This window comes from Mauremys mutica, chromosome 1, assembly GCF_020497125.1.
Source record: "Mauremys mutica isolate MM-2020 ecotype Southern chromosome 1, ASM2049712v1, whole genome shotgun sequence".
Taxonomy (NCBI): Eukaryota; Metazoa; Chordata; order Testudines; family Geoemydidae; genus Mauremys; species Mauremys mutica.
In genome coordinates, this window is record NC_059072.1 from 644,544 (window position 1) to 664,920 (window position 20,377).

The following is a 20,377-nucleotide window of genomic DNA, read 5'->3' on the forward strand; positions in this document are numbered from 1 at the left end:
TGCAGTTGGAGCGGTAACAAACAGACAGGTGAGGAGAATCAAACTACAAAGTGAGCTAAAGAGAGAGAACATGAGTTTATAGTGGGGTGGTTTCAGTGCTGATAAAATGAAAGAAAGAGGAAGTAGTCCAAATGCAAAATGGGAGGTTGTTAGTAAGCAGCAACACTCACTGCAATAAAGCAAATGTGTTTTCATCTTTCCCCACAGTAATGTCCTAACATTAATTTTTCATATAACCAAGCATTAGAGTTGCTACAGGGAAAGTAGAATTGAGATTGAGAGATGAGGTGTCCCCAAGAGGGGCTCAGCCCACAATAAGGAAGTTTGAGAACTATGTCTGCAGATGTCTACAGAATTTCTCTGTTAATAATGTTTTCAGCTGTGTTTTGTTTTTAACTTACTGGATTGTAATTACCAGGATTGCTCTTTTTAAAAAAAAATATTGGTACCATATTTGCTATTACTGAACTTTTGGTATCTCCCGGTTCTCTGACTTTTCAAAAATAATTGTCAGTGTTCAGTAAGTATGCTGGCTAATTCTAGTGAAACCTCAGAATGAATGTTTGCTGGGCCATATGATCTGTCCACATTTTCAAGTATTCTTGAGTGTGCTGTTTGGCCTCAGTTGAGCAAAATTCTGAAACACACTGAAATAAGTGGGATTTAAGCATGTGTTTATGTGTTTCTCTGTGACAAGGTGATGTCATGGTTATGGGACTAGCCTAGGACTTGGGAAACCTGGTTTCAATTCCCAGCTGCACTGCAGAGTTCCTATGTGATCTTGGGCAAAAAAGGGTGGGATCCATAAAGTACTTAGTTGCCTCAGTCCCATTTTCAGTCACCACTGCGACCCACAAAACTCCGGCTTGTGCCTAACCCTGTAGATGCCGAAACTCACCTGGACCCCAAGTTTTTGCAGTAAAAGTTTCCTATGTATCAACCTTGGAGCACATGCACTGTTGCCTCACTCTGGGTGCCTCGGTGCCTATCTCCTGCCTGAGCCCCAGAAAGCTCCATTAATGGGGAGAAGACAGGAACTTCTTTTCTTAAATTGCATGTGGGGCCTGCTCCTTACGCCACACAAGAACAGCTCTGAGGCTGGAAGGGCCTCCCTCATAACCCTTAGCTCAGGGGTTAGAGCACTCATTTGGGATGTGGGAGACTACCAGTTCAAATCCTCCCTCAGCCCGATGTGGAGAAGGGATAGAACAGGGCCCTGCTGCCTCTCAGGTAAGTGCCCTAAGCATTGGGCTAGAGAATAGCCTGCTATGGGTCTCCTCAAACTCTCAGATCAAAGTTGTTCCACTTTAATTATGTAACGGAATAATTCAAGAGTAATTGGGCCAGGGAAAGAGTAAGACTGACTCTAGTGGTTAGGGCTCTCTGTGAGGGGGTGGGACTTGGCCAGCGGCGGCTCCAGGCACCAGCGCACCAAGCGTGTGCCTTGGGCGGCAGTCAGGCAGCCTTTGGCGACTTGCCTCCGGGAGGTCTGCTGGTCCCATGGATTCGGCAGCAATTCAGCGGCAGGTACACCGAAGCTGCGGGACTACTGGACCTCCCACAGGCGTGCCGCCGAATCCGCGGGACCGGGGACCTCCCGCAGGCGTGCCACCGAAAGCAGCCTGCCTGCCGTGCTTGTGGCAGCAAAAAAGCTAGAGCTGCCCCTGGACTTAGCACCCCCCCACTCCCCACCAGCATCTCCCACTGGCTACATTAGGCAGCTCTCCACCTAGCGTACTGGCTTTGTGCATTGCGTTGCAAGGCACTGTCTCTCCCCATTCATTGTATGAGAGCCTAGGCGCCTCACAGGTTTGTGCTCTCCTAAGTGCAAAAAATGCAATGCCGAAGTCCCTTTGGTGGATCAGGGCCTTAGCCTGTCAGACACACATCCACAAAGCTATTGATGCTCCAGACTTCCATTGAAATGAGTGGTGGTTAGGAGCTTAAGTACATTTGTGGGTCGGTGCCTCCGTGCCTCCATTCCTACTCTATAGAATGGGGATGATATTCATAGAATCATAGAATATTTAGGTTAGAAGGGACCTCAGGAGGTCATCTAGTCCAATCCCCTGCTCAAAGCAGGGCCAATACCAACTAAATCATTCCAGCCAGGGCTTTGTCAAGCCGAGCCTCAAAAACCACTAAGGAAGGAGATTCCACGACCTCCCTAGGGAACCCATTCCAGTGCTTCACCACCCTCCTAGTGAAATAGTGTTTCCCAATATCCAACCTAGACCTCTCCCACTGCAACTTGAGACCATTACTCCTTGTTCTGTCATCTGCCACCACTGAGAACAGTTTAGCTCCATCTTCTTTGGAACCTCCCTTCAGGTAGTTGAAGACTGCTATCAAATCCCCCCTTACCCTTCTCTTCTGCAGACTAAATAATTCCAGTTCCCTCAGCCTCTCCTCGTAAGTCATGTGCCCCAGACCCCTAATCATTTTTGTTGCCCTCCGCTAGACTCTCTCCAATTTGTCCACATCCCTTCTCTAGTGGGGGGACCAAAACTGGACACAGTGCTCCAGGTGTGGTCTCACCAGTGTCGAATAGAGGGGAATAATCACTTCCCTCGATCTACTGGCAATGCTTCTACTAATACAGCCCAATATGCCGTTGTCATTCTTGGCAGCAAGGGCACACTGCTGACTCATATCCAGCTTCTCGTCCACTGTAACCCCTAGATCCTTTTCTGCAGAACTGCTTCCTAGCCACTCAGTCCCCAGCCTGTAGCAGTGCATGGAATTCTTCCTTCCTAAATGCAGGACTCTGTATTTGTCCTTTTTGAACCTCATCAGATTTCTTTTGGCCCAAATCCTCCAATTTTTCTAGCTCACTCTGGACCCTATCCCTACCCTCCAGCGTAGCTACCTCTCCCCCCAGCTTAGTGTCATCTGCGAACTTACTGAGGGTGCAATTAATCCCATCATCCAGATCATTAATGAAGATGTTGAACAAAACCGGCCCCAGGACCAACCCCTGGGGCACGCTGCTTGATACCGGCTGCCAGCTAGACATTGAGCCATTGATCACTACCTGTTGAGCCTGACAATCTAGCTAGATTTCTATCCATCTGATAGTCCAGGGGTCCCCAACCCCCGGTCCGCGGACCGGTACCGGTCCGCAGCCTCTTAGGAACCGGGCCGCGAACCGACCCAGTGGAGCTTCCGCAGGCGTGCCTGCGGGAGGTCTACCCGAGCCGCGGGATGAGCGCTCCCTCCGAAGTCGTGCCTGTGGGAGGTCCGCTGCTCCCGGGGCTCCGGTGGACCTCCCGCAGGCATGACTGCGGACGGTTCGCTGGTCGCGTGGCTCAGCTGGACCTCCTGCAGGCACGCCTGCGGAAGCTCCACTGGAGCCGGTGGACCTCTCGCAGGCATGACTGCGGAGGGTACGGCAAATGCCGCCCTGGGGGGCAGGACGAAACCGGTCCCTGGTGCTAAAAAGGTTGGGGACCGCTGTGATAGTCCATTCATCCAATCCATACTTTTTTAACTTGCTGGCAAGAATACAGTGGGAGACCGTATCAAAAGCTTTGCTAAAGTCAAGATATATCACATCCACCGCTTTCGCCATATCCACAAAAACAGTTATCTCATCATAGAAGACAATCAGGTTGGTCAGGCATGACTTGCCCTTGGTAAATCCATGTTGACTGTTCCTGATCACCTTCCTCTCCTCCAAGTGCTTCAAACTGGATTCCTTGAGGACCTGCTCCATGATTTTGCCAGGAACTGAAGTGAGGCTGACCGGTCTGTAGTTCCCCAGGTTCTCTTTCTTCCTTTTTTAAAATATGGGCACTACATTAGCCTTTTTCCAATCGTCTGGGAGTGTTGTGAAGATAAAACACATTAAAAATTGTGAAGTTCTTTGAGATCCACTGATGAAAAACACTATAGAAGAGCTAGGTTTTATTGTTGTTATAATCAGAGCCTTTATTTACAAGGTCTTTGTTACTTGCTAAGTCCAATAATTTTTCGTGTTAAAATCTGGATAAATCTTAAAAAGTAACTGAATGTTTTAAGGTTTCAGAGTAGCATCCGAAGAAGTGAATGTTTTAAAAATATTCAGCATTCATTTCACCTACCATGTGTTCATGTTCCAATTTTCTTTTTCCAGTTTCTTTGCCCCCATTTTCCCTCCCTTTGTTATTGGTAAGAACCTCTTCTTATTACTCTTATAGCCTTTGGCAGGATTGACTCATTCTGCTTTATTGCTGTCCTCATCTCTCCCCTGCAATATATCAAAGTTAACCATAGATTTCAAACTGATTAAGCTTTCCATGGTCAGTGACCATTTTTATACCTGAGAAGCACAACTCCATGGGTACATTAGAGAGTTGCAGTTTTTATCTAATACAATTGCCCATTTTTAGCCCATTACATTTCCAACATTCTTAGTGCCAGGGCACGTTCAGTCCATCCCTTTCCTTTAACTGTTGTGTTTAGAGTTCAAGGTTTCTAGCTTGAAGTTGCCACCAAAGTCATTGCATCATGACCACGGATCCTACAAATCTGTTTGCCATGGAAAAATGTGGAATTTGCATTTTTACAGAGAATCTTTAGGTTTTACATTTTGTGAAAAAAATATATATATATACAGCAGAACCCTATTTATCTGAGCCTCCATTATCCGGCTCTCTATGTTAACCGAACCACCAGCCCCTTGGGGATGACAGTGGCAGAGGTCGGGCTGTGAGCCCCAGGCGGCTGGTGGTTTGATTAATATGGAGAGCCAGATAATGGAGGCTCAGATAAACGGGGTTCTGCTGTATATCAATAAAACATTGTGTTCAACTGATACTTATATGTATTGTGGCTAGGGAAAGATATAACTGATACTTATATGTATTGTGGCTAAAGTTGAGCGTTTCATTTTAATCATGAAAAAACATGGATTTTAATTTTTTTTTATTAGAGAATTTTTTTTTTGTCTCAGAAAACTAGGATCCCTGATCATGACCCTTCATACTCTGTAGCTTCATAAACCCTTCATAGTTTAGCCCCTTCATACTCTGTAGCTAGTTTGACTTGCATTCTGTGGCAGGCTCTTTGGTTCCACAGCAGTCCAGAGCAACAGACTGGAAATTGTGTGGCAGCTTCAGAACAAATTTAAAATGGAATTTCTTTGGTAAGTGGTTGTAGATGTGTATTCCACTCAGGTGTTTGTGTCAGATGCACTGAGAGCTGGAGACTTTCTTCCTGCAGCAGTATCCTCTAGGGCAGTGCACACATCCTGCGCCTCCTTGTGGCCTCTTCAGAGGCTATATAAGGGCAACAATGCCCCATCCCTACTCAGTTCTTTCTTACTGCCAGTGGCCTAAGTCTGATCTCCCCATGTGGTTCTGTCTTCACAGTTCGTTTTCTGTGTCACAGCTACTTGATGAATTTTTGTAGTGTAAGTAGTTAGTAGAAGTTAGTACCAGTAATGTAGTGTGGATTAGTTGGTTTTAGTAGGTTATGCAGTGTTTTTATCTAATTCTTTTTTGAACCCTAATATACTTTTGGACTTCACAACATCTCCTGGCAATGAGTTCCACAGGTTAGCTGTGTGTTGTGTGAAAAAGTACTTTCTTATGTTTGTTTTAAACTTAATGCCCGTTAATTTTATTTGGTGACCCCTGGTTCTTGTGTTAGGTGAAAGAGTAAATAATACTCCCTTATTCTCTTTTTCAACAGCATTCACGGTTTTATAGACCTCTATCATATCCTCCCCTTAGTCATCTCTTTTCTAAGCTGACCGGTCACAGTCTTTTTAATCTCTCCTCATATGTCAGCTGTTCCATACCCCTAATAATTTTCGTTGCCCTTCTCTGTACCTTCACCAATTCTATCTTTTTTTTTGAGATGGGGTGACCAGAACTGCATGCATTAGTCAAGATGTGGGCGTACCATGGATTTATATAGTGGCATTATGATATTTACTGTCTTATTATCTATCCATTTCCTAGTGGTTCCTAACATTGTTCGCTTTTTTGACTGCTGCTGTATATTGAGTAGATGTTTTCAGAGAACTATCTATGATGACTCTAAAATCTCTTTCTTGAGTGCTAGTTTAGATCCCATCATTTTGTCTGTATGGTTGTAATTATGTTTTCCTGTGTGCATTATTTTGCAGTTACCAACACTGAATTTCATCTGCCATTTTCTTGCCCAGTCGCCCAGTTTTGAGAAATCCCCTGATAACTCTTTGTAGTCTGCTTTGGACTTAACTGTCTTGAGTAATTTTGTATCATCTGCAAACTTGCCACCTGTTTACCCTTTTTTCCAAATCCTTTATGAATATGTTAAACAGCACTGATTCCAGTATAGATCATTGGGGGACCTCATTATTTACCTCTCTCCATTGTATAAACTACCATTTATTCCTACTCTTTGTTTTCTGTCTTTTAACCACATACTGATCCATGAAAGGATTTGCCCTCTTATCTCATGACTGCCTACTTTGCTTAAGAGTGTTTGGTGAGGGGTCTTGTCAAAGACTTTCTGAAAGTCCTAGTACACTATATCGACTGGATCGTCCGTGTCCACCTGTTTGTTGAACCCCTCAAAGAATTCTAATAGATTGGTGAGGGATGATTTACCTTTACAAAAGCTGTGCTGACTCTTTCCCATCAAATTGTGTTACATAACACAAGAACATAAGAACATAAGAACGGCCATACTGGGTCAGACCAAAGGTCTATCTAGCCCAGTATCTTGTCTACCGACAGTGGCCAATGACAAGTGCCCCAGAGGGAGTGAACCTAACAGGTAATGATCAGGTGATCTCTCTCCTGCCATCCATCTCCACCCTCTGACAAACAGAGTCTTCTAGGCACAGGGACTATAAATATAGAAGAGGGAACAGTGGCCGCATGGCTTGGCCTGACTCCCTCCACAACTCAACACCTGGAAACGTGTCTGGAAGGGGGAAGGTTGTCCAGGGTTGGAGGAGAATTCCAGCCTGTGTACTGAAGATCTGTAACCTTCTTGTACTATCAGGGTGAGGCACTGCTTGATTCAAATTCTGTTTAGTTTACAGAGCTTAGATTGTGCACATACTTTTTTTTCCTTTGGTAACCATCTCTATCCTTTTATGCCTAAATCTATCTTTCTGTAGTTAATTAACCTGTTTTATGGTTTACTTAAAACTGTGTGTTTTGGTTGAAGTGCTTGAGATATCTGCTCAGGAACAAGAGCTGGTGCATTTCCTCTCCACGTCGAGGAAGGCCCCTCACAGTTAGTTTGAGCCTTGTGTTATTAAATCATCTCCATGTAGTTTGCAGGCATTTCACTCTTGTGACTGTTCTTTTTCATTTCCATTTAACAAGCCTCTTCATTTGTGTAGTTCCCCTTTATGAAGATAAAAGCTGCTGTGGTGAGTTCCTTTGGTATTTTCTCCCCTCCAAGGATGTTAAATGCAGGGCCGGTGCAATCATTTAGGCGACCTAGGCGGTTGCCTAGGGCACTGGCATTTGGGGGGTGCCATTTTCTTCGGCAGCGACCGCGGCGGCCGGATCTTCGGCCACCCTGGTCGCCGCCGGCATTTAGGCGTAGGGAGCTGGGGCAGGGGAGCGCGGGGAGGGCCGCCTGCAGCAAGTAAGGTGTGGGGGGACGTCATGCAGGGGAACTCCCCGCCCCAGCTCACCCCTGCCCTACCTCCTCTCCGAGCATGCTGTGGCTGCTTCACTTCTCCCGCCTCCCAGGCTTGCGCTGCCTAAGCTGATTGGCGCCGCAAGCCTGGGAGGCGGGAGAAGTGAAGCAGCTCACCCCTGCCCCGCCTCCTCCCCGAGCACGCTGTGGCTGCTTCACTTCTCCCGCCTCCCAGGCTTGCGGCGCCAATCAGCTTAGGCGCCGCAAGCCTGCGAGGTGGGAGAAGTGAAGCAGCCACGGCATGCTCATGCTCATGCGCGGAGCAGGGGTGAGCTGGGGCGAGGGGGGTGCCTCAGGGCGGAGGGTGGGGAGTTACCGTAAAGGGGGCGCCTCAGGACGGAGGGGGGAGCTGCCACAAAGAGGGGGGCGCCTCAGGACGGGGGTGCGAGGGGTGGGGAGGGTGCAAGGTGGAAGTTTCGCCTAGGGCGCGAAACATCCTTGCACTGGCCCTGGTTAAATGTAGTTATGTTATGTTCTCTATTACTGATCAGTTCAGCTATATTCATCTCTTGGACCAGATCCTGTGCACCATGTAGGCCTAAATCAAGAACTGCCTCTCCCCTTGTGGGTTCCAGGACTAGCTGCTTCAAGAAGCAGTCATAAATGGTGTCTAGGAATGTTATGTAGAGCTCTGCCTCCTTTTTCAAGACCTCTCTTCCCAATGGTTAAAGACCTTCATTGTCCCTAATTGAGCTTGCAGTCTACAGCCTTGCAAAATCATTTGTCTCTGTTTATATTTGTGAGATCTTTCCACTTCTGGATATCCAGTAGAGCCTCTGCACCCTTCCACAGGGATATTTAAGCTGAATAATGGAGAAAACTTCCTGACAGTGAATTGTATGGTATTAGGCCATGGAATACTCTCCTGGACATCCCATTACTTGAAACATTTATTTGCAGACAGGATAAAACCCTGTAGATTAGATTGTAGAGAATGATTCTGCCCTGGCATCACAGGAGATAGAGAAGATAGGACCTAATGGATCTTATCCTCCCTAATTTCTGCAGATTATCTATTTCCATTTACTCACTGCCATGGAAAAGGTTATAGATTTCCTGTTCTAAGCTTGTTCCGTGGCCTCACCACTGTTGTTCTTGGATGTGATTATGGAATTACAGAAATGCTGGGTTGCCATCCCCTAATCACTCTCTCTTTCTCTCCATAGAAATGTATGCGGCTAAATCCTGATGTTCCTGTCTGGGTCTCCAAACAGCGCATTCTCTGTACCTTGAACCACAGCCTGAAGGATGTTCTAAACTATGGGCTCTTCCAGCCAGCCTTCAATGGCAGGGCTGGAAAGTTCCTGGATGAGGAGCGACTGCTGAGGGAATACCCTCTGAATCCAGACACTCCTGTCCCCTACCTGGAGGTATCTATCTGCTTTTTTATCTGGCTTTTTTGGTCTCTATCATGGTAGTGTCTGAGTGCCTCAGAAGTACTAAAAAAGAGTAAGAAAAATCTCTCTCTTTTTTTTTTGCCAGTGGGAGTGAAAACATGAATATACCATAACAATTTGGGTGTGTGGGTGGGTGAGTGTGTTTGCTTCTGTGAAGAAGTTCGGAGGGCAAGCTGAGTCACAGAAACGAGCTTGACATTTAGTTCTCAATGTGCTGAGCCTCCTGGTCATTGTTTGTCTTTGCTGGCAATGGGCTGCACAGAGTTGGTCCTGCTCATGTAAAAGTTCTGTCCCTTTTGATCAGCTGCTTCAAGTGGAGCATAGCTGTTGTGGAAAGCCAAAGTCACAGTGGGAGAAGGAGTGTGTCAGGTAGCTAGGGACTGTCTCACAGAGAACTGGGAATATCAGAACAGAGACCTTGAATTCTATGTTGTATATTGACAGGTTTCAGAGTAGCAGCCGTGTTAGTCGGTATCCGCAAAAAGAACAGGAGTACTTGTGGCACCTTAAGGACTAACAAATTTATTTTAGCATGAGCTTTCGTGAGCTGCATCCGAAGAAGTGAGCTGCAGCTCACGAAAGCTCATGCTAAAATAAATTTGTTAGTCTTTAAGGTGCCACAAGTACTCCTGTTCTTTATGTTGTATATGTGTCCATTGCAGAGACATCTTCGTAACACTCTCCTTTCCTGCATCTCAGTTTAACTCTTTGCTGAAACACAGATCAGAGTTCTGTCACTTCAGGACTTTTCAGAAAGCATTACACAGTTAACCCTTATGGACTGTTACATATGTAATCCTGAACATAGGTTTTAATAACAGTTTCCTGTCAGCTGCAGCGAGAAAGGGCAACGCAACTTCTTAGTAAACACTTCATACACAGAAAAACATTTTGATCTGTATTTGGAATGCTTAATAGCTTTTATCTAAAAGCTATTATTTAGTAAATCCACCAGTCTTCCTTAGACAGACTTTCACCACTTAGCTGCTGTTAAATATATTTCAATATAAGGTTTCAAAATAACTTGCATACTTTAGCACACACGCATAATCACATCCCCTCTGATCTTCTTTCAGAGATAATTTCTCAGTTTCTGTCATATGGCCATAATATGCAGTGTGTGGCACCTGGATTCTTCAGACCTTGGGCAGAATAGCAGCTTCTGAGTTATTCTCCAAACACTTCAAAGCCTTGTCAGTAAACATAAGCCTGGGATTCTAACAGGGAGCAGCATTCCAGCCCTTGGGTTAATAGCTGACTTGTTCTACTCAGTTTCTGGTAAGATCAGAAATCTGTAGGCTGTAGCCAAAGTTATACAGGTATTGGGATCAGCATATAAAATATCCATTTCCTGGCTTTCCCCATAAGCTCAGCCGAGTCAGATAAAGATTTACAACCCCTTATGTTGCTGAGTCTGCCCCTGTTCTTTCTTTATCTGAGACAATATCCTAACTTCTTCTTCCAGTGTCTGTCTGTGGATCCCACTCTTGGTGCGCATGCGCCGCTTGCACAGGATTATGGAATGTAGTCACCAGCAATGTCCACGAGGGGTCGTCCATGCACCCTGCATACCCTCATCCTTCCCTCCCAATGGCAGAAAGGGCAGAGCGACTCCAACTCCCACTCTGAGCACCCCTTGGCAGAAACTCAGAACAACCTCAGTCTCCCATAAGAGTTAGTTTACTGTAGTTATTAGTTTGTTTCATAGTGTTTCATTTTGAGCCAGCTGTCAAAAAAAAAAAGTAAGTATTTTCTGTAGATATAATTTAGTAGTTAGGATACCTGGTGTCTGAACCCATATCTCCACACTTCAAGACTTGTCTTTCATATTGGCGGGGTAATTCCCCTTAATGACTGACATATTGCTTAGGAGAGAGTCATATTCCTTCTAAGTGTGCAATTTCTAACCGATTCAAAAAATACACGCAAAAGGCCAGGGAATCTTGGCTAAAACTTTACCGCCTGGAATAATCTGTGGGCATGATCAGACTCAGAAGTGGTTCAGAAGGAAAAAGTTAGAGATTAGATACTTCCCTAGAAACTCATGCAGCTAGTGTTCAGCCACTATTATCGCTCCTGGATTGAAGGAGTCAAAGAGAGCTCCCTCCTCCTCCATGAACTTGTAAATGGCACCACAGACACTGTTGCAACAGTCCATGATCTGTGCTAGCCGCAGTAGAAAGGAGTTCACCTCTAATTTTGCCTCTTGTTTTGCCACTGTTTTCCTTCTCTGGTACCAAGCAAAAGGAAACCACAGAGCCATAGATCTGTGGACATGGCTAAGTTGGCACAATGCAGTTGGCCCTGCAAAAGTAATTGGACTCGGCACAGGAACAACACTGAGCTAAGAAGGCACCCACTGATCTGTTCACGGTACCTATGACTTTGGTCCCTCCAGCTAAATCTGCAGCATTGAGAGCTCTTTTGACACAACTCTTCGAATGCCAGCACGCTCACTGTGAGCTCGTTTGGTGTAGATTCATTTAGCATGGGCTCAGTCAGTGCTGACACACACACCAGTCACTGGCTCATTCAACACTGTCCCAGATTTCTGTGGTGTTCAGACCTCCTGTACCTGCAAGACCTATTGAAATATCATTACTACCTAGGCAGTGTCGCGAGTTACTCTAGAACTGAAATCTCCTCTGGTAGATGTCACCTTTTAATTACTGTCATTGAACCCTTTTCAGTACCAGGGCCACAGGAACCAGGTTTTTGTTTGTTTGTTTGTTTGGGTTTTTTTGCTCTGTCAGTTTACAGAAAGGTCCATGAGTTCACCTCGAGTGCCGGGATCCCCCAAGTATATCTCCTCTGGAAGTTTTCTTGTCCTCCTCTCTGTCTCCTATTTGCAGTAGAAACCCTTCCCCCATCCTGGCTCAATTCTCTGTGGGCCAGTCCAGGGATATAGAACAGCATAGGAAGTATTCTTGCTATTTTTCATACAGTGGTCATGTTCTTCAGCCTCCACATGCTTGTTGGATGCCTCTTTCTTGACCTGGTATGTCATGACTGCATGGATTCCAGACCTGGCTATTTAGCCATATTAGTTTCATTTTCAGGGACAATTTCCATTACCTACTCCAAGGTCCAGAGACAAATCTCCTAAACCTGAGTTGCCAAAGTCTCTCACTCACCTACAAGGGAAATCGTTCAGGAAGAGCAGCAGCAGATGAATGAAGAAGATGATATAGAGCCATCAGGAAGACCCATCCGCACCTCCTCTTTTTTCATCATTCTCATCAGATGAGGCTATGACTCCTTCTGTCCCTGCTACCGTAGATGACTTTAATGCATTTCAGGAGTTGCTTAAGAGGGTGGCTGGAACCTTCTAGGTTCCTCTGGAGATGGCACGAGAAAAGGCATATAAACTATTTCCTGTTGTGCAGCCTACATACCAGAGTATGGCAGTATTGCCAATCCAGGAGGGAATTTTAGATCTGTGGGCTATTCCAGCTTCAATCTCTGCCACATCAAAGCATGTGAATTTGAAACATGAAGTTCCAACAAAGGGTTTGGAATTTTTTTTTTTTTTTTACTTGCTGTCATCCTTAGTAGTAACTACAGCCAAGGAAAGATCCAAGCAGTCAGTGAAATACAGGCTGGAGTATAAACCCCCCCAAAATTGGGTTTTTGGGGGAGAAAAATCTACTCCTTTGCTAGCCTGCAGGTCAGGATAGACCATGATTAGATCATGTTGGGCAGATAGGATTTATCTGCAGTGGGATTACACCAGAGAACCATAAAGAGGTGTTCAGCTCCATTTGTACAGAGGGTCAGTTAGTTACCAGGATTTTCTCACAAGCTGTTTTGATGCTGTAGACATGGGAGTGTTTTGGGTTGTATAAGTAGGGGCATTTCCAGCAGATCGAGGGACGTGATCATTCCCCTCTATTCAGCACTGGTGAGGCCTCATTTGGAGTACTGTGTCCAGTTTTGGGCCCCACACTACAAGAAGAATGTGGATACATTGGAGAGAGTCCAGCGGAGGGCAACAAAAATGATTAGGGGGCTGGAGCCCATGACTTATGAGGAGCGGCTGAGGGAACTGAGATTGTTTAGCCTGCAGAAGAGAAGAATGAGGGGGGATTTGATAGCTGCTTTCAACTACCTGAAAGGGGGTTCCAAAGAGGATGGATCTAGACTGTTCTCAGTGGTAGAAGATGACAGAACAAGGAGTAATGGTCTCAAGTTGCAGAGGAGGAGGTTTAGGTTGGACATTAGGAAAAACTTTTTCACTAGTAGGGTGGTGAAGCACTGGAATGGGTTACCTGGGGAGGTGATGGAATCTCCTTCCTTAGAGGTTTTTAAGGTCAGGCTTGACAAAGCCCTGGCTGGGATGATTTAGTTGGGTTTGGTCCTGCTTTGAGAAGAGGGTTGGACTAGATGACCTCCTGAGGTCCCTTCCAACCCTGAGATTCTATGATTCTATGAGTGAGGTCAATGGTAACAATTGAGTGAGATCAATGGAGTGACAATGAGAAGAGCTTCATGGTTCTTCGAGTGGTTGCAGATGTGCACTCCACTCAGGTGTGCGTTCGTCCAGCGTGGCAAATCTGGAGAGCTTTGCTTAGCAGTTCCCATTGGGGTGGCGATCATGCCCTCTGGCCCTTGTAGCCTTTCCCATGGCACTGCCCCGATTCCTGTCACTTCCCTCTCACCACCTGTGATCTGAGTCAGAGCTTTTCTTGGGGTTCTACTGCATGATTACTGATGACAACAGTGAGATTGCCTGTGAGCTTTTGTAAATAGTTAATTGGTACCACTGTACTTATTTAGTTAGCTCAATAGTTAGTTACTGTTTACTGTATTACCTGGTGCTATGCCCTCACCAGGTTTTATGTGGGATGGGTCTTCTGAGAACTGGAATTCCCCAAGTGGACATGTTCTCCTCCAACAGGAACAAGAAATGTCACATTTTCTGTTCCTGAGGGAGAAAAAAACCTGGCATCCATAGCAAATGTTTTCATGATTCCCTGTTCAAATCACCAAATCTGCGCTTTTCCATCTTGTGTTTTTGTTCTCAGTGTGTTGTAGAAAATGAGACAGGACAATGCTCGGATCATCCCAGTAGCTCCAGCCTGTCCTCACCAAGTCTGGTACTCAGATCTACTGCTTCTGTCCAACCAGTGATTCATAACTTTACCTAGTCAGGCAGATATAATCTCCCAGAATTCCAGCCTAATTCTTCACCCAGGCCCTGCTTGGATGGTTTGGAGGCTATGTGGACATCAGCAGTAGAGAGTAGCTGATCATTGGAAATTCAAGATCTCTTGTTACAGAGTAGAAAACCCTTCACTAGGAGAACCTACATGGCCAAATGGAAATATTTTTCCATCTGGTCATCATCACATGGCTATGCTCCATTACAAGTTTCTACACTTATGATTCTAGACTATTTACTGTCTTGGAAGCAATCGGGATTGTCCATTAATTCAATCAAGGTTCACTTAGCAGCAATTTCGGCGTTCTATCCACCATTACAGGGAGCCTTAGTATTTTTGCATCAGATGGTTCATGATGTATAAAGGGTCCTATAAGGAATCTATAAGGAAAATAGCTGCACCATGGGATTTGAACATGGTACTCTCATCCCTTAAAGCTCTTGAACCAATGTTGTCTTGCTTGTTGCCTCATTTGTCAGTGAAAACAGCAATCATTTCAGCACATAGAATGAGAGATTCAGTCTCTGATGGCAACCCTCCATATACAATATTTCATGAGGATAGGGTAACAATGAGACCTCGCCCTAAATTTATTCTGAGAGTGATGTTGGATTTTCGTATTAGTCATTAAATCCATTTGCCAGTGTTTTTTCCAAGGCCTCATTTATCTGTGGGAGAGACGAAGCTACACACCTTGGATTTTAAAAGGGCACTTTGGTGTTATCTTCACAGGACAAGACATATGTGTAAATCACCTAGGCTGTTTATATCATTTGTTATTAGATCCAAAGTGAAGGCTGTTTCAGCACAAAGACTCTAAATGCGTTTCTGACTGTATTAGAACAGCCTGTGCCGTTGATAAGCTGAGCCCTCTACATCGTAGTAGAACTCGGTCTACCAGAGGCCAGGTTGCTTCAGCAGCCTGCTATAGCAGCAACATGGTCTTCCGCTCACACGTTCACTCAAAATTATTCTCTGGTGGCGGCTTCTAGCTCAGATGCCCCATTTGGCAAGGTGGTGCCACCAAATGTTCAGATGAACTCCTACCTTCCATCCTGTGTAGCAGTCAGCTGCTGGCTAATTTCCATGAGCGGGATCCATGGATACAGATATGCAAAGAAAACATGGTTACTTACTGTACAGTAACTCCGATTCTTTAAGATGCTCTGCACATGCGGATCCCATGAGCCACCCTCTTTTCCCACAGCTCGGAATTTAACATATGAATTCTGGATGCTGAAGGAACTGAGTGCTGGTTGGGGTCACTCCATCTTTTGTGTCCTTGGGAGGGGAAGAGCAAGGGTGTGCCGGGTGCATTTGCCACCCCAATGGGTGCTGCTGGTGAGAACATTCCAAACTCCTGTGCATAGGGCATGTGCACGATGACTAGGATGGACAGAACATCTTGAAGAAACACAGTTACTGTCAGGTAAGCTAACTTCTGTAAAAGATGGTTACCAATAGCTAAATGTAAACTCCGTAGGTTTTATAGCCTCTAGGGCTGACAGAAGTTCCCCTCCTGGGTCTCCCTGTAGGACCATAAAACACACTGCAGTGGACCATAAATTATCCTGAGAGCTTCCCTTGATTTTTTCTTTCCTCTGAAGTAGCTGATGCTGGCTGCTGTCACAAGTGGGGTACTGAATTAGATAAGCCATGAGTCTGATCCAGTCTGGCAATTCCTATATCCTATGCCTGTACTAGCCAGGGATTGAACCTAGATCAGTTCCACCCGTTACTTTAGCAGAGGTCTCTGTTTTCTGGGGATATAGTACAGGCCTTCTTGTTTACTATCTAAAGGTCTCTGTCCAAACTGAGCCTTACTTCTCAAAGGAGTTAATATTAAACAATATTTACTAGGGATAAGTATTTTTAAATCGGCAGGCCTGGCTAACTTGTACACAAGAGACCTAAAAAAGTTGGCTGAAGAGCTCTCTGGCCCGCTAATGTTAATTTTTAATAAATCTTGGATTTTGGGGAAGTTCCAGAAGATTGGAAGAGTGCTAATGTTGTGTCAATATTCAAAAAAGGCAAGTGGGATGACCCGAGTAACTATAGGACGGTTAGCATGACATTAATCCTGGGTAAAATAACAGGAAATCTGGTACGGGAGTCAGTTGATAAAGGGAGTATAGTTAATGCCAGTCAACATGGTTTTATGGAAAATAAATCTTTTCAAACAAATGTGATTTCATTCTTTGAGATTACAAGTTTGGTTGATAAAGGTAACTGTGTAGATGTAATATACTTAGATTTACGTAAAGTGTTTGACTTAGTACCGCATTACATTCTGATTAAAAATTAGCCCAATACAGTATAAATAGAGCACACATTACATGGATTAAGATCTGGCTAAGCAGTACCTCAAAATGTAGTTTTCAGTGGAGAATCATCATCGCATGGGGGTGCGATGTTTCGCAGGGATCAGTAGTAGGCCTGCTGCTATTCAGTTTTCATCAGTGATCTGGAGGTAATTATAAAATCACTGCTGATACAATTTGCAGATCATCCAAAGAGGGCAGAGTAGCAAATAATGATAAGGACAAGGTAGTCAAACAAAGTGATTAAGAGTGTTTGGTAAACTTGGCCCATTAAAAAATGTATTTTAGAACAGCCAAATCCAAAATTGCACTTCTAGGAAAAAGGAATTCAGGCCACATCTGCAGAATGGGGGACTGTAACCTGGAAAGCCGTGACACTGAAAAGGATTTAGGGGTCATAGCGGACAAGCAAATGAACAAGAGCTCCCAGTGCAAAACTGTGGCAAAAAGGGCTATTGTGATTCTGGGATGTATGAACAGGGGAATAGTGAGTAGGAGTCGGGAGGGATTTTATCCATAGATATGGCACAGGTGAGATTGATACTGGGATCATCATGGATAGTTCTCTGAAAACATCTGCTCCATGTGCGGCAGCAGTGAAAAAAGCTAAAGGAATATTAGGAACCATTAGGAAAAGGATAGATAATAAGACAGAAAATATCATAATGCCACTATATAAATCCATGGTACACCCACACTGTGAATACTGCATGTAGTTCTGGTCCCGCCCACTTAAAAAGATATATTGGAATTGAAAAAGATGTGGAGAGGGAAACAAAAATTATTAGGAGTACGGAACAGCTTCCATGTGAGGAGAGATTAAAAAGGCTGGGATTGTTCAGCTTTGAAAAGAGACAACTAAGGTGGAATATGATAAAGATCTATAAAATCATAACTGGTGTGGAGAAAGTGAATAGGGAAGTGTTATTTACCCCTTCACATAACATGAGAATTAGGGATCACCCAATGAAATTAATAGATAGAAGATTTAAAACAAACAAAAGGAAGTACTTCTTCACACAATGCACAGTCAACTGGTGTAACTCATTGCCGTGGAATGTTGTGAAGACCAGAAATATAACAGGGTTCAAGAAAGAATTAGATAAGTTCATGGAGGACAGGTCCATCAGTGGCTATTAGCCAAGATGGTCATGGATGCAGCTCCATGCTCCAAGTGTCCCTAAATCTCTGACTTCCTGAAGCTGGGACTGGACGATGGGGTGGATCGCTTGATAAATTGCCCTGTTCTGTTCATTCTCTCTGAAGTGTCTGGCACTGGCCACTGTTGGAAGACAGGACGCTTGGCTAGATGGACCTTTGGTCTGACCCAGTATGGCCATTCTTATGTTCTGGTGTTCACCCTTTAAGAAGGTTGTTGAAAAACAAGTGGGTGCAGAAAAGAGCCACAAAAATTATTCAAAGGCTGGAAAAAATGACTTACAGCGAGAGACTCAAATTGCTCTGTCTGGTTAGCTTATTAAAATGAAAATTGAGAGGTGTCTTGATTACAGTGTCTAAGTACCTTTAGGGGAGAAAATACCAGGTGCTAAAGGACTCTTTAATCTAGTGGAGAAAGGCAGAACCAGTGCCTGGAAGCTGAAGCTAGACAAATTCAAATTGGAAATAAGGCACAGATTTTCAATAGTGTGGGTGATTAACCACTGAAACAAACAATCAAGGGAAGTGCTGGATATTTCATCTCTTTATGTCTTCAGATCCAAACTGGATGCCTTTCTGGAAAAGATACTTTAGCCAAACACAAGTTATTGGGCTCAGTACAATGTTAACTGGAAAAATGCTATGGCCTGTCATGTAGAGGGGGGCAGACTAGATCCTCTGATGGTCCTTTCAAGACCTAAAATCTGTATTAAACAAAGGCTGTTTAACCCATGAAATGACATGAGATCTAGAATAATAGAATCATAGAAGTGCAGGGCTGGAAGGGACCTTGAATAGTCATCTAGTCCTGCACCCTGCGCTGAGGCAGGACCAAGTAAACCTAGACCTTCCCTGACAGTTGTTTGTCTAATAACTTGTTCTTAAAAACCTCCAATGATGGGGATTCCACAACCTCCCTGAGAAGCCTATTCCAGTACTTAATCACCCTTATAGTTAGAAAGTTTTCCCTAATATCTAACCTAAATCTTATTTGCTATAGATTAAGCCCATTGCTTCTTGTCTGACTTTCAGTGGACATGGAGAACAGTTGATCACCATCCTCCCATTGCTGTCCTGAGTGGCTACACTGAAGTGCTATAGCGGTGCAGCTGCAATGGTTTAAGTGTAAACATAACCTAAACATGCACAGTTTTCATTAAACCTTTCCTCATAGAGCAGGTTTGCTAAACCTTTAGTCATTTGTGTTGCTCTCCTCTGGACTCGCTCCAATTTGTCCACATTTTTCGTAAAGTGTGGCGCCCAGAGCTGGACACAGTACTCCAGCTGAGGCTTCACCGTGCTGCAGAGAGCAGGACGATTACCTCCTGTGTCTTAGATAATGTCTGCTCCATGAGCTAGGAGTGTGGTTTCCCCTGCTCAGGTACATATGCTCGGAGTAGCTCAATGAGACCGATTGTGAATATAAATAACAGTGTAGCCATGGCAGCAGTGAAATGACTGAGCTGTACCTAGTACCTACCCACCAATTTCAGGCAGGTTTGTACTTGGCACAGCACAGGCATGCTTTCGCTGATGCTGCCTGTGCTACTGCAGCTACACTGCTATGTATACTTGTGCGAGCTCTCACTGAACTACTGCAAGTGTGTGCACAAGAGCAGAGGAATTACACCCCCAACTTGTCATGTCGACATAGCCTTACATACAAGACTCCTGTTAATATGCACAAGAATATTAGCCTTTTATGCAACTGCATTACATCGTTGGCTCCTATTCAGTTTGTGATCCATTTTAACCCCCAGACCCTTTTCAACAGTACTGCCGCCTAGGCAGTCCTTCCCCATTTTGTCTTTGTGCATTTGATTTTTTCCTTCCTAAGTGAAGTACTTTGCACTTGTCTTTATTGAATTTCATCTTGTTGATTTCAGACCAGTTCTCCAATTTGTCAAGGTCATTTTGAATTCTAATCCTGTCCTCCAAAGTGCTTGCAACCCCGCCCAGGTTGGTGTCCTCACAAATTTTATAAGCATATTCTCCACTCCATTATTCAAATCATTAATGAAAATATTGACTAGCACTGGGTCCAGGATTGACCCATGTGGGACCCCACTAGATGTGTTCCCCCACTTTGACAGCAAACCATTCATAACTACTCTTTGAGTACGGTCTTTAAGCCAGTTTTGCCCCCACTGTATAGTAATTTCATTGAGACCACATTCCCCTGTATTGCCCTTGGCTTTTGTTCAGCTTTTGTGTCTGACTACCTTCCCTTCCCTTCTCCTCTCCAGTTTCGTTACAAGAGGCGTGTGTACACCCAGAGTCTGCTGGATGACAAGCAGTTTGCCAAGCTCCACACAAAGGTAAGACTGGCATTTAGCCTCAGGGAGATCGAAGTCCGTATAGCATAATCCGTATTGACAGCCTATCCAGATAAATCATAGTCTGTCAGAGAGAATCTCGCTGGCAAAGAGAGTGTCAGAGAAAAAGAGATCTGTGTACATTCCAGACTTCCCCCTTTGCCAGATCTCAAATTCCCTCCTAAAAATGTGTGTTGATTGCCAAGGGCTGGTTTATGTTACTTAGTGATCCGAGCTGAAGGCCCCCCCATGGAACTGTGGCTGGAAGCCCACCTGATGATATTGAACTGGTTCCATACTCTCAGCAATCAGTTGTGCAGCTGGATTGAGTTGTGAGAGGGAGGTCAGGGCTAAGCCTCTCTGGGATGGTGAGGCTGGGAGAAACACATGATGGG

The 20,377-nt window shown here is 44.7% G+C and overlaps 1 protein-coding gene across 5 annotated transcripts in view; it reads left to right on the forward strand.

The window, feature by feature from the left end:
* The window catches only part of SHANK3 (SH3 and multiple ankyrin repeat domains 3), a 748,791-nt gene that overhangs the window by 104,856 nt on the left and 623,558 nt on the right, over positions 1-20,377 (forward strand). For all 5 annotated transcript variants that reach the window (XM_045026870.1, XM_045026889.1, XM_045026909.1 and 2 more), the window contains exons 4-5: positions 8,796-8,999; positions 19,914-19,985. In XM_045026870.1, coding sequence (XP_044882805.1) covers positions 8,796-8,999; positions 19,914-19,985 — 276 coding nt within the window. The remainder of the gene's footprint in view (positions 1-8,795; positions 9,000-19,913; positions 19,986-20,377) is intronic.